Raw genomic sequence first — 15106 nt, 5'->3', positions numbered from 1 at the left:
TAATCTTTATAGAGTATATCATTGCAAATTCAATTATATACTATCAATTACCTTAGTCGATAAATCTAATAATAGCATTATGTGTCAATTACTAATTATTATCTGATGTACTTAAAATCGCCTAGTCTTATCTTTCAGATGAAATCATAGTAGTTAAATATAGCCCATAATGTGATCCTCTAATCTATCTTAAAACTAGCACCAAACTCAACTTTCTCACATTCCACTCACACCATAAATTTATGTAAGTACTAATTTTACTGTAGAACGATTTGATTATTTATTATAAATAATAAATATACATAAGAAATATCAGTTATTTTGTTGCATAGAAATCAGACAAAAACATTATGTATAAAAGGAAGTCAAGAAAATAAAGACAAAGTGTAAATAAGCCAATTATGGGCGTAGTCAAAGTACCGTCCACAAGGTAAAAACCTACATATAAACTTTTTTATGCAGCCACAGATCTGTCAACTACTGTCTCACAACCCTGATAAGTTGTATTATAGTTTGGAGACTTTACTATTGAAAATGTGTCGAAGTTAAATCGTGTACCAATACATGCACAATGCGTTAACTGGATCGCACGTTTTAAGCTACATCCACTTACTATCTGTTTAGAGCATGCTCGTTGATTTTTTGGGTGGTTTACTTATTGCGAAGACAGGGAAAGAGATAACGATAGAAATGTCATATTCAGATGCTCTTTCAATGGTTATTTTTTCTGGGGTTTAATATTGGAACGACAAGGGACGTGTTTTTATTTTTACCTATGATACAAAAGAAATCAGATAACCTCGTATTTCGATGTTATTAGTTAAATTGACGAGCTTCGTAAACAAATATGACCAAACAGTATTATTTCTTGTGTAGAGATATGTGGATAGGCGTGCAATGGGTGCTGTTTTGGTTGTTTCTACAGTGTCGCCCATCAACTTGTGATGTTCATATTTATGTCAGTCCGCAAGGATCGGACCATAATGATGGGTAACAATATTTTTTTATAAATGATTATCTTTCTGACATAATTTTATTTCTGTAACTTATTTTTTTTATTTGCTTCATATGCGTATATTGAAAAATTTCAGTAATGAAATAATCTTATTTAGTACTTAACTTGAATTATGTTTATGTTTAAAAAGTACTGAATAGATATACACGTATAATTATATCTTACACACTTTTCAATATCGTTTCCAGGTAACAGTATCTCTAATTTGAATATGTAACGAAAACATCTAGTAGAAGTATTTTACTTTCAATCATATTTTTTATTTGCAATGATACACTTGATCATCAATCCATGTTGAAAATCAAGATAAACTACGGAATAGTCAGTTTATTTATGTGACTTTCATTTCTTTTCCCCAGGCATTCTGATAAATTGCCAGTTCAAACGATATACAAAGCATTTTCAATAGCTGGACAGGCCAGATACAAAGGCAACTGTGAGTTATCATCAACAATATATCACCCTATATTTTTCTTAGATTATTTTTCTTCTCAACTTATGTTTATAAGTGTATAGCATAGCTAAAAAACACAACCCGAAACTTTTGATTTACAAGCAGAGAATTGGTTGAATAAACTTGATCAAAATTGTTTGCATGTCAAACTTTGTTTTGAATGATTGTTTCCTTTTTTAATTGCATAAAACATATTTACGCCTGCGACAGATACAATTTCAATATCAAACAGATTCCTTTCTGCAAGTTTGAAATCCGATTACTTATTTACATGTTAAATTTATTAAACACTGGTTGAAACTTAATTAAAAGTGCTCAGAATGCGTTCAGAATATTGATATCTCTTTAACCTTTGACTTTGCTGAAACGAAAAGTGAGTAGCCTTTGATATTCGATAAAGAGCAAGGCCAGACATGCATCCATGCAATCTGAACAGGCTGTAAATTGTCGGTTGCCTAATTTCTGTATGATATTGAAATCCTCTCCTGTAACTGTGTATGTATTGTTCCATATTTAAACCATTACGCAAGTTCAGCACTTTAAGGGTTAATCAGAGAAGATGTGATTGATCAAAACCATTTAGTCATGCCTTAAATTAAAACTTGAGTCAAATCAGATTTCAAATTTGATTGGACACGCAGTGTTGATAATGTGTTCCCTTAAATTTTGATATAGGAGCTGCTATCAAGTTCATTAAATATAAAAATATCATATGAAACATATTTTATTGCATTTTGATATAAAGCTAGCTAGGTATAGTTTATACCTAAAGGGACGTATATATAGTAATTTTGTTTTCCAACCATAGCGGTATTTATTGAGCTGATGCACGGGTATTATGACCTTCCTCGAACGCTGGTTATAGCAAGACACAACACAACTATACGGTCTTATAATCACCAAGAAGTGCATGTGGTAGGCATTTTATAGTACCTTAACAACAGCATAATAGGTTGTCTTAATCTATACTCTTAGTATTTGCATGTGATCTAAAGTTACACGTAGTTTTAGGTTTTTGTGTCTGTAAAAACTATTTATTTAGATTTTTCATACTTTGTAATTCCTTTATACTTCATTGTTTTTCAATACCATAACTTTGCACTGTATTTGTGTCACTAGCCCTTTGCCTCTTTGGGTTGAAGTTGGGGCCTTTTGATTCTTTTACACGTACTTTACGGAAGGCCAGTGGTTCTTCTCATATAACCTTCCAGTCTGAAATAATGCATGGAGGGTTACCGAGAGGTCTTCCTTTACAAATAAAGCTTGATAGTTATCATATGCCCTTAACAGTGCCTATGTAACAGAGTAAATCAAACCAAACAAAAACGTAGATATATAGATACTTTTGAATAAATATTATCGAACATTGCTTTTACAAAATCTTGTATTCCAAAATCATTTGATGCATGTAGTATGTAAAAATGTTTATAGTTCTTTCTTAAATAGACAGGAGGAAAACGTATTCCAAGTACATTTGTTAAGCCTGTATCCGACTCTTCAATCTTATCAAGATTGACAGCAACTGCACGAACTCATGTAAGTGAATCGATTATATGTGATTCTGTTGGTTGTAAAACGTTTTAAAGTCGAACTATCATACTCAGTTACAATTTTCTGAGCATTTTGGTTATTTACAACTCTCCGGAACAATCATATCATAAAATGTACCTGTACCCTTCTATAATAATCATGATTTGTATCCTGAGTATTACTATTTACGCAAGAAGATTGTTTTGTGCTTTTTGTTCTGATTCTTTAATTGATATCTATAAACGTTATAGCAAAGCAATGACTATTTGTAATCATTTTAACTGTAGTTTTGCTTCCCTTTTTTACTTTAGGTTCGAGAAGTAAATCTTCACGACTTAGGCATTTCTGATTTTGGGAAGATGGAACCATACGGCTTAAATGTTCACCGAAATTCACCGCTTGAAGTTTTCTATAACGGACAGCCATTACAGTTAGCAAAATGGCCAAATCAAGTAATTGTTTTTATTCGAAAAAATCGTGTTTCTTTTGAAACGCCTTTACTAAATGAATGATGTTCTGAAAAAAACTAGATGGTTACCTCAGTATTTTTTCAGGAAAATATCTATTTCCATAATTATTATAAATGCCTAGTAATTATTCAATTTTATGACTCGAATAATAAGATGAACGCTCACTTTGTAATTATCATATTAACACAAACAGGTTGTATATTCATACACAATCACAAATCATTTCAACTTGTTTTATTTAAAAGCTTTTTCATGTACATAGGGATATATTGACATTTCGGATGTACCTGATGGTAAAAATGGTTTGAAGTACAGATTCAACTCCTCTTCAGACATACCTCAATCTTGGCTTAAAGAGAGTGATCCATGGGCGTATGGATTTTGGTATTTATACACTTTTTCACATTCTGCATTTATTCTTATTCTATTTATACCTACCAAATCAAACACTGTAAAATATTGACAGTTCAGTATGATCGTCTGAACGAATCAATGAATTTTGTAACTATAAAGGGTTACAGGTTACGTAAATATTTTACAAAGACATGCCTCAAGCAGATTATATTTCCTTCTCACTATTCATTCATATACAAGTAAGGTAGATCTTATTTGGATTGTATTTACATTGGGCAGTTGCTGTTGCACATTGATCATCTTTCTTTTTGGCAATTTAACTACAGTTGACTCTCGATAAGTCAAAATCGCATTTCTCAAAATTTCGCGTTAATCGAAGAATTTCTAAAGTCAATATACTTTGCATATTATTAAAATCTGCGATTTGTCATCTTAATGGACCATTCCTACTTTCCTTAGGTTTACTGGATGGGGTGATAATGCTATCAAAATAAATTCTATAGACCCAGCAACAAAAACAGTAACTTTGACTCAAAAAGCACCACAAGGTCTACGCAAAGGTCAGTTAAATGTATATTGTACCTATTAAATTCGCTTGAAGCATGCATTCCTTTGAAACAGACTATATTTCATCTTCAATTAACATACGAGAACTGTTCGAAAAGAATTGTTTATTGTCCTCTATCTTGTGATCCACGTGGGACACGATAAAAACCAATACATACCTGTATAGGGTAATTAAATACCTACCCAACGGTGTGTAAATGTACATGTAAAACTAAGTGTAAGACATACAATTTGCCATTTAAATACACGCAGTCATTGACCACTATAGGAAAAATGATAGGTAGAAGCGTCGACAAAAAAGATGAAATACGGGCTTACATCAAAGCTCGCTCAAAACTGGGTTGCTCTTTGAAGCAGTTGATGACCGAACTCTCTACTGATTATGGGCCTTCTTGTGTGTCTTATGACACAGTTAGACGATGGAAAAAAACATTTGAGTCTGGTGTAGAGTGTATCAAAAATGCACCAAAATCAGGTAGGCCAAAATCTGCATCTCGTAACGAAATCGTTTCCAAAAAAAGGGATATCATTAAAGCAGATGCCAGATTTACAGTTCGTGATATTGCACGAAAAGGTAGGCATATCACTATCAATTGTTCACTTTATTTTGAAGAAGCATTTGAAATTCAGAAAGATTTCTGCTAGATGGGTGCTACATCTGTTGACCGATGAGCAAAAGAGGCAACGGGTTAAGGTGGCCAAAAAGCTGCTTCAAATGTTTCCAAAATATGACAAAAAACAGTTTGCCAATGTCGTCACAGGTGATGAAACTTGGGTCCATTATTTTGAGCCCGTCAGAAAAGTTAGCAACAAAATCTGGGCCACTAAACACAACAAACGCCCAATAATTGCCAAACGGTCTTTGAGTGCAAAGAAGGTTTTGTATGCAATTTTCTTCTCTGGTGAAGGAGTCGCAATAAAAGTGCCGGTGAAAAAGGGCAAAAGTATCACTGGGAAGTACTACAAAGACGTAGTACTTAAGAAACTGAAAAAGTATTATAAGAAACGACGCCCTGTCACTGGTTTTAAGCATATCCGTCTTCTACATGACAATGCCCCCGCTCATACCTCCGCAATAGTTTCGGCGTTTTTGAAAAAAGAAAAAGTAACTGTTTTGCCTTACCACCCCCCCCCCCCCCCGTATTCTCCAGGCCTTGCCCCATATGATTTCTTTTTGTTTCCGAATTTGAAATCCTTCCTTACTGGGTGGAAATACAAGTCCCGACAGGCACTTGGATCTGCCTTTCATCAGTACCTTATTACTGTGCCCAAATCAGCGTACCGTGACGCCTTCATGAAGTGGATACATCGGCTGAAACTTTGCATTTCTAGATACGGGGAGTACTTCGGGGGTATGAAATGAACACTTTTGAGCTTACTTGAAATTTGATAGAAATAAGCAATACATTTCGAACATCGCTCCTATATATGTTGTACTATGAGGACTTTAGACAAGTCAGAACTAACTCTAAAAACATATGGATATTGTTGCGTTGGTTGCATTTTAATTCAATCAGCGTCATCAGTTAGATTGAATATCATTTTAATAAACATTATATTTGTTTTTGTTATCGGATATGAGTTTAAGTTAAATATAAACGTACAGATTCTACATTGCCAATTTAATAAATTTTCAGTTTTACTCTCAATTCTTTACCAGGTCACCTGCAGCAGTTCCGGGATGGCGTGTCAAATATAGAAGGGGGTTATTTTCATTTTATTAACATTTTAGGAGCCCTGGATGAACCGGTAAAATATTTGAAAAATTTTGATGAAAAACAAAAAAAACAATGGTTTGATTATAAACTGAATTCTGATACAGTACATTGACGTTATAGATTTTAAATAAGTTCTAAAATTGAGTTCAGACATCATAAAGGTGAATAAAAACCTGTTTATCATAAACAAAACAAATTGTTTTCATAGCCGTTCATACATTGACACGTTTGAAACAAAAATTGAAAAACAATAATAAAAAAAGTTTTAAAAAAGTCCATAAAATAGATTTCCATTGAATAATATCCTACTTTGAATACTTCCAATCGGATAATTTTTTTTAATTTCTACTCTTTAAACTGAAATAATAATTAAAATAAGAGATAATATTCTATACAGAGATGATATTATGGACACATTCGTACCACTTAAATAAAAAACACAAATGTTTTGGAATGGATGGATGGATTGATTTCATTGAAACAGTATTCAAAGACGAGCAAAATCTCGAATTTCAATTAGACTCTGCGTAGTAATTTATTATCTGTTGCAGAGTTTTCCTTTTAAAATCAATTCATGCAAAACTCGTAATTTCTTTAAGGGAGAGTACTATATGGATAGGGACAGTGGAAAACTATATTTTTGGCTGCCAAATAAAGATGGAAATGTCAAAGAAACGGACATTATTTATATTCCAATGATCAACGATTGCATTGGGTAAGTTTGACTATTTTTAAGTTCCCTTATTATCATGAACAACTTCATCAAAGTATTATTCCTTTCGGAATCTCATATGAATGATTAACAAGGAAATTCCTATAAGAATTGTAAACGAAACTTTAGTTAAAAATAATTGTCACTACGCTAATTGAATATTTTTGTACTGATGCACATTCTATGCCTGTTTTACACTCACTTATGTAATTGTAAGACTTCTTCGGAATAAAGGTTGTTGGAATTGGGATCTGAATAATCAAAGTAGAAAGTTGAACAAATGTTCAGAATATTTTTTTAATCTGTTATACTTAACAGCTCGAGACTTGGGACTCTTGTTTCTCGTGATTTTCTGTGATAATTTCGCAAGTATATATGACAATATCAAGGCATTAACTGAACGAGCAGAGGATAGGGAAAGTTTTTTTTTAGTCGGGCTAATATCCAACAGAACTTTCAACGGTTTTGTATTTATATTTTACTTTCAATGTACATTTACTGTATTTATAATGAGCTTTTCCCGTGGGTTCGCTTCCTGTCAGGCTCAACAAAGTTTTCTTGACTTTTAAGGATAAGAGGACATACACAGGATGTCCAACTTCTTGACTTCACTCTCGAAGCTTGTCGTAGAAATGGAATTGTGGCACCAAATGCGAAACGAGTACAACTTTCTAACCTGGAAATAAGAAATACAGGTATATCAATTACTTTCATACTTAGTGACAGAATAGAATAACATTAATTGTCAAACAGGGGTACTGATTTATTAATTGGTATTAAATATACTGGGTTCATTAATTAGCATGATTATTTGACTTTGTATAACTTTTCGACATCTTTCCCATATCAATTCTCTGTAATAATTTACATATTTTTGCGGATTAATAATCTTGTTTATAGATACTTTTTAATACAGGTGCTGGTGCTGTAAGTCTAACAGGAGATTCAAGGGATAGTGAAATATCTAAATGTTACATACATGACACATGTGGTGGAATATGGATGTATGGTACAAGTTTATTTTTTTTTAAGTATTCAGTATTTTATTACAAGTATTCAGTATATTTGATATATTTTATTTCATTAAAATGTTGTGTTTGTTTGTTGATACTTTGTGTTTGTTTGTTGTTGCTTTTTTGTTGTTGGTGTTTTTGTTCTTGTTCTTGTTCTGTTTTTACGAGTTTTTGAGGTGTTGTTGTTTGATTTGTTGGGGGTGTTTTGTTGGGTTTTTTTTTGCTGTTTTTTGGCTTCATTTTTTTAAATAAAATATTATTATAGATTATATTGAACAATAAATGACAATCTTAATAACTGTCCACAAAGTCTGTTTTATCTTTTCTATGGATAATTTCTGATGTTTTGGTGAATAAATCTGAAGGGACAACGGCTTACCTTGTGATATGCCTTTAACGGTGCTCAAAATGTGCCATGTTAATATTGAATATACAATGTAGATTCATGGCATACATTATAATTTTCTATTCTTGTAATGTTTTATTATCATAAATGATGCGTTACTAGTATTTTCTACAGACGTTTTATATTGGACAGGTGGAAACAGACATAAACTAGACGCTTCTGGTAATACTATTAACAATAATGAGATTGCACGATTTTCTCGTGTTGGAGCTCTAGGAAATTACGCAATAACGTTAGTTGGAGTAGGGCACCAAGTTACAAACAACCATATCTATGATGGGCAGCATGGAGCAATACAGTTTTTGGTATGTCAATTCATTCTTGTGTCTGAGAAACAAAAGTGCGGAACCGCTTTATAAGTGTCTACAATAAAGTACACTTGAAGGATACTATACCGGCCATAAACAACATAAAGAATCTAACTCAATGATATAACACTTATCATGTTGTACGATAAGATATATCAATAACCTAAAATAAGAAAAATGTCAAACAAAATGTACATGTTCACACAGAATGTAATTTAATAAAATATATTGGCTCTGTCTTTATTTTTTAAGGGAAATGACATGGTCATGGAGCATAATTTGATTCACCACGTATGCATGAATATGTCATCATGTGGCGCAATACGGACAGGCTATGACTGGACATTTGTAAGTAAATAACATTTGCTAAAATATATATTTCATTTTATAATAATATACATTCGTTGATCACATTTTAAATAATATGTATAATTGCCTGATGATACAAGAATAGAAATCTTACCTTCAGGGGTAAGTTTTATATCTGTTTATATGATACCAATATTTGTCCGACAAGGATCCTATCCTTTATCTTTTGTATCTCTTAAATGACGTTGTTTAGCTTCCATTGTTTGACGTTTAGTCAATTTTGGAGATAGATGTCAAGTTAAATCCTCAAAGTTAGACTGTCACCAAAAATGTGCATACTGACCTGACTCTATACCGGTAATAAAAGATGGCACTTGCAGGTTCAACTTAGTAATGGTGAAACGTGATTAAAGTCGCCTTTTTATCACATTTATTCGTAGTCAAGCATAGACAAACAAACAGATTGCAACATTATTACCCAGAAAACCCACAATGTAATTTGTTTCTAATTGATACAATATATATTTACCTTCCAGCAAGGCAATAAAATAGCTTACAATATCATACATCACACTATACGCCATGTTCCTGGTGGTATGTGTGAAGCCGTACTGCTCGATGGACAAACCTCTGGTACCAGTGTAATGTACAACTCATTCTATGATGTAAGCTTATACTTGATAGATTCAATGTGTCCTTTTTATTTCATTTTTTTCAATGCTTGAAGATCATATACATTTATATTACTAACAATTATCAAACCAAGATCGAATTTGATAATAAGTCAAACTTGTGGAATAAAATTAGCATTTATGTACATTAGTCCATACCTCTCACACAATACTACGTTACATTTTATAAAGATATAGTATTTGCATAATTTGGGATTTATATGACTATAATATATAACATTATCGCATTAAAACGTGTTTTACTACTTCTTTTGATTATTTATACAAGTACTGTAATAGTGTTAACCATTTAATACCGTTTAAAATCGGTACAAGAAGGTTTTTAAGATGTTACACTTCAATTTACCACCTGAATGGCCCACTTGAACAGACAAATTCGAACCAAATCAGCGATTTTCAATCCCTTACTTTTGTAAGAATTGCTTTTGAGCTAGTGCCTTCTTTCCCTTTTCAATATGTAAAAAAACGAAGACAGCTGTCTTATCTCTTTGAACAATACATCTTAACTAAATACCTTTCAAACAACTACAGACACCATGTAAAAAAAGTATTTTTCTGACCGAAGATAAACCTCAAAATAATTAATATGCTCCTTTTGTTTAAGAATACACTACACGTTTTTATTGGAGGTGGTCGCAATAACAACGTTGAGAATAATGTTATGTACAATGCTGAAATTGGCAGTATAGACGTGGATGAGAGAGGGGTTCACCATTATGCTGATGCGGACTTGTTGAGAAAACTTCATGTAATGCTAAGAATATTTTATTCTAGTAGAATGGACCTTCCCAGTGTTTACAGTTTTTGCTCAAATTGGCTGACTGGCTATCCATTTGCCACTTTGGGAATAATTCGTAGTCGCTGGTTGAACTTGTTTACACAAAAGAACACGCGTTTTTTTGTGTGTGTTAAACTGTATGTGGGCAACAGATTTAGCATTAGATAACTATTTCATTGCTAAAATTGGTAAGATCCTTTAATACGGAGTGGTGACCAAGTGGTTAAAGTGTCTGACACGGCCAAAGGATCTTTCGAAAGGCATGACTATGTTAAAACATATGACACCTGTACTGGTTAGATCTAGAAAGTGGACTCACATGATTTGAATATTGCTTTAATCACAAGCCAGCTAAAGCAAATATGCTTAAACTTATATAATTACTGTTCATATCATAACATGATAAATGTCTTTATTTGATTTTTGTTACAGCTTGCTATGCATCAGAGCATATTAATTAAGATTTTGTTGTTGTTTACCTAATTTGCAGATATCAATTGGTATAATATGTCTCTTTTTCACAAAAAAAAACATGTTTTGCTCGTAATTTCGTATTTGTGAACGTGATTAATATGCCTACCTTGCTCAGTAAGGAGAGCATAGGGGGTGGGAGGTTTTCACTTATGGGTCGATGAGAATTTTCTCCGTGACAGAAGATCTCACAGCTGATTTAAAGTTATGCAAGATAAGCTGGTAAGATAGACTGACCGCCGAGACATGACCAACATTATCGTAAATTCGGCGTAAACATCGAGAAGAATTTGACAATGTGACGCTTGGAAGTGTCATTTGAACACGTGAATTCGGCGAAAACATCGAGAAGAATTTGACGATGTGACGGTTGGTAGAGTAATTTGAACATGTAGTTGATATGTTTGTGCAGAGTTATAACAGATGTTTCTTTTTTAGGCTATGCCATACAAGGACTCTGCATGGAGTCAAAGATATCCCAATTTGCTCAATATTGAAATAAAGAACTACAGTTTACCAGAAGGTATAGACCAGAAACCATTTCAAAAACTTTTAATTAACTTTATCTATATTCAATACATGAAATTCCGTGTTTTAACCATATATCTTATTTTATTGCCACCGGCCACTGATATAAAATGAATAATGTTTCAAGCGGGTTTTTGTTTTCCTTTGGGATTAGAATTATCTTTTAGACCGATTGCTTACTTAAGCAATTGACTAGTAATAACTTGACATCAAAACTTCATGAGAAGATGCTTACTCAATTGATCAATTGTTTCAATATGCCAATTACATTTATATTTGTACTATTTTGAACTTTGTAATTATCTTTAATTCTAGGCAATCAAATTAGTCGAAATGTGATATATGCAAGACCTCACACAAAACACATCCTTGGAATTACAACACTTATGAAAACTGATTTATCCCGATTCTTTAACATAACTCAAACAGTATTTGTGAGTATTTTAAGTTTTGCATTATAAATGAGCTGAAAACAAGATCAAAAGTAATCAAAATATAGCTTTTATTTGTTTCTTTTCTTAATTTAAAGTGTTTAAATGAAAGAAATAGTTAGGAAAAAAGATTCGTCGAAATATTTGTTTAAATTGTTTCTGTTTAATCGTATTCTTCCTTTTGACATAGTACACTGTAGTATACTTATCTATCGCCCTCAAGAAAGTGTTGCAAACTAATAACGCATTCAGTTTTTGCAAAATAAGAATCATTCAAAAAATAAAAGAAAAGGATAATAAATTTTCATCTAAACCATCTCTTAACTTTTTAAAACAAGAATTTAAGAATTTATTTTATACGTTCTACTTCTAGTCATCGGGAGGTCATGACCATTACAATGTAGAAAGTGGTGACCTACGAGTTAGATGTTTGGCTCTACAGCAAGCTAGTCAAATAAACTTCACTCAACCTCCTTTACCGAATTCTGTTGGACCTCTGTTCTCCCCAGTTGGACCCTACTATTTAAACAGAAGTAAAGAATAACTCTCACTTCATACTACAGCGGTTAATTTTCAGGCTTAGAAAAAAATAATTCTTATTATTTTAACGAATCAAAAACATGCATTATACATGACTGGATGACAAAACACCAATAAGCTTTCCTTATGTTAGGAATATTTTTGAACATCCATTTACATAAATTTTGCCAAAGATTTTTATGAAAATATAAGTACCTGAAACGTTTTCATCACAATTGTAGTTCGTTGGCATTTAGTTAACACAACACAAACATCCTATCCATGTACGACACAAGCACCGCCAATAAACCCGCCAAAACCTGCCTATCTACCAGACGGCTCGAGGAAAAATGACCTTTACCCTGTCGAAAATACTGGTGTGTAAAAATCTTATAATAACAACATTTACATGCTAGTTGCATGCTGTTTTGTTCCTTTGTCAAAATATTCTGTCACTTCTTTGTATATAGATAATAGTAATCTAAAGGGTCGCTAGTTGAACTTACGGGCGAGGCGGAGTTTCTCCGTGACATTGAGTCTATATAAGGTCATTTGTCTTGCACCGTTGATTCAAAACTCATGTAAGATAAGTAGTCGGTCGCTTAGGAGAAAAGGGTAATAACTGGTCAATTATCTAGGAAAACTGGTTAGGTGGATCAATCGCCGAGTTATGACAGAAAATCGTCGTCAAAAATCCAGAAAACAAACAAAAAAGCACGATTGGTTAAAAGATTCCAACTCACTGCATTTTATAAATCGTTATGGAAGGTATATTGCAAGCTAAAATTCTAAAGAATAGATTATTGCATTTTTCGTCCGATATTTACAAATATTATTTGAATTTGTTCTTCAAAATATTTTACACTTTCGAAAATAAACGTAATGTCTTGCCGGAATCTTTCGTATAATCAAATGAATGAATAATTTATATTCCAAAGGTTGTTGGCTTAATGTTACAAAATGTAGACACCATCCTGCTGCTATCGGGACCTACCGGGACATGTATGGAGAACGATACAGAAATGCCGGTGACAATGAAACTATGTGTTTTCGTCGGGCATATGAACAATGGCAGTTTTGTGGTTCTCATCGAGATGAAAAAGTTGCTGCTATTTATGGTCCGACAGGTTGGTTAACTAGAGGCAGCAGTTTTTGCGTCTGCATCTACCTAAGTATAAAATCGATTTTAAAACAAGGCTATGTCATTTGTAAAACTTCTACAATGTTACTCGTATATTTTATTTTCTTATTTGTTCTAACATTAAAAATATTTTTCAATGTTAGCCGTTTGACGCACTAAGAGATTCAGCCAATAGTAATGTGGTAAAAATAAGGATAAGTTGTATTTTATAAGTTAATATGTATATGTAGAGAAAGCATTTTAGTACCATAATAATGTTTGAATAACTATACAAGGTGCAACAACACTTCGTGGTGAGGGTTGTATGACAGCTACATATGGTTGTCCAAAGCATGGCGGTCCGGTTGATAACCACCCTAATTCTACACTTGGAAAATATCAGAACGACTATATTGGTGACCAAACGCATACCGAGCATGGGTGTTTGAAACGTGCATTTAATATATGGCATTACTGCGGATCAAGTTCCCAATACCCAGTCACAAACGTATATCTTAAAACAGGTAATTTGTAAAGGGCAAAAAGAAATTTGTGCGAAATGTCTTCTTATCATTTTGAGCTAGATAGATGTGTTTGATAGATAATTTACCTAATTACGCATAAGTATTTGCTATGTTTGTTCCTATATCATTTTTAATAAATTATGTAAAATTTCCGGATACATATTTAACAAGTTGAAACGTAATCAAAATTGTTTTGAAGCAAAGCATATTCAAATTAAGTAATTGAGAATAGTTTTGAATATATATCTCAAATATTCTTTTTAATCTTTATATCACTCACTGGAAAGGTGCCAAGCTAACGGCTGGTGGGGGCTGCTGGATCACACTCAAATCTTGTCCTGCACATACAGATACCAAGTCGATATTCTACGATGCATTTGGATCAACAAATTTCCAAACAGGTAGGTAAACGCCGTTTTTTGTGTTTTTAACACGTTTGCGGGGTTTCACAATTTCATGTTAAAACGGTGAATTCTGCTTTAGCCGGCTCTAGGATGCGTGGATGGTAGATGGCATTTTCCACTGCAACTCCTGAATAGACTCATTCAAACCATGCAATAATTTTAATTTTCATTTTTGGGCGTTCTTTAGTGATTTTCCTCTATTCTATAGACTTTACACTTCTTACATACCTTGTTTAATATTGTTGTTTTTTACTTATCGCTTTAATAATTTGATCTTTATTTTTATACAGACAAAACATTTTTATAGAAAGACATATTTGTCCATCTTACCTTCTTTACGTTTGGGATGACCTATTTCAATTAATTTCTTTATATTAAACATTTACGAAAAATACATGCGAAACTGTAATATTGTTCAATTATTTAATATTTTGATATATAATTGAATATAATAGTAGTAATCAATATCATGTCGCATTTTTGCATTTTTATGTTGAATACAATACCAATCAATATGGCGGTAAATATTAGCTTAATTTGTTGCTTCACTACAAATATCCAAATATCTATTTTAGATGACAGTGAGTTTGCCTGCCTCAGTCAAGCTGAATATTACTGGAACTATTGTGGGTCAGATGTCAGGTATCCAGTAACAGCTAACTATCGTCCGACAATCACCAGCAAGACTTACCCTTGATCGCAATACTTGCTTTACAATGTCTAGAATAAATTATAAGAAAATAATGAAGAAATCAAATAAAAACAGCATTTCTGCCTAGTTTG

General features: G+C 32.6%; 1 protein-coding gene across 1 annotated transcript; it reads left to right on the top strand.

Moving 5' to 3' along the window:
• The first annotated feature begins 124 nt into the window (after positions 1-124).
• Positions 125-15101, top strand: LOC132728287 (uncharacterized). The gene is made up of 24 exons (XM_060713910.1): positions 125-244; positions 877-990; positions 1375-1451; positions 2278-2384; positions 2916-3005; positions 3311-3451; positions 3732-3853; positions 4283-4383; positions 6051-6139; positions 6708-6823; positions 7391-7515; positions 7737-7829; positions 8372-8544; positions 8800-8895; positions 9393-9521; positions 10153-10296; positions 11236-11320; positions 11641-11759; positions 12130-12289; positions 12518-12652; positions 13214-13402; positions 13692-13919; positions 14207-14320; positions 14899-15101. Exons 2-24 carry the CDS (start codon positions 881-883, stop codon positions 15018-15020), a joined length of 2865 nt encoding a protein of 954 aa, XP_060569893.1. The 5' UTR covers positions 125-244; positions 877-880; the 3' UTR covers positions 15021-15101.
• Positions 15102-15106: the final 5 nt, after the last annotated feature.

This window comes from Ruditapes philippinarum, unplaced genomic scaffold (assembly GCF_026571515.1).
Source record: "Ruditapes philippinarum isolate M1 unplaced genomic scaffold, ASM2657151v2 ctg693_1_1_1_1, whole genome shotgun sequence".
In the NCBI taxonomy this organism is placed as follows: Eukaryota; Metazoa; Mollusca; class Bivalvia; order Venerida; family Veneridae; genus Ruditapes; species Ruditapes philippinarum.
The sequence above is the reverse complement of the archived record's forward strand: the minus strand, read 5'-3'. Positions and strand labels throughout refer to the sequence as shown.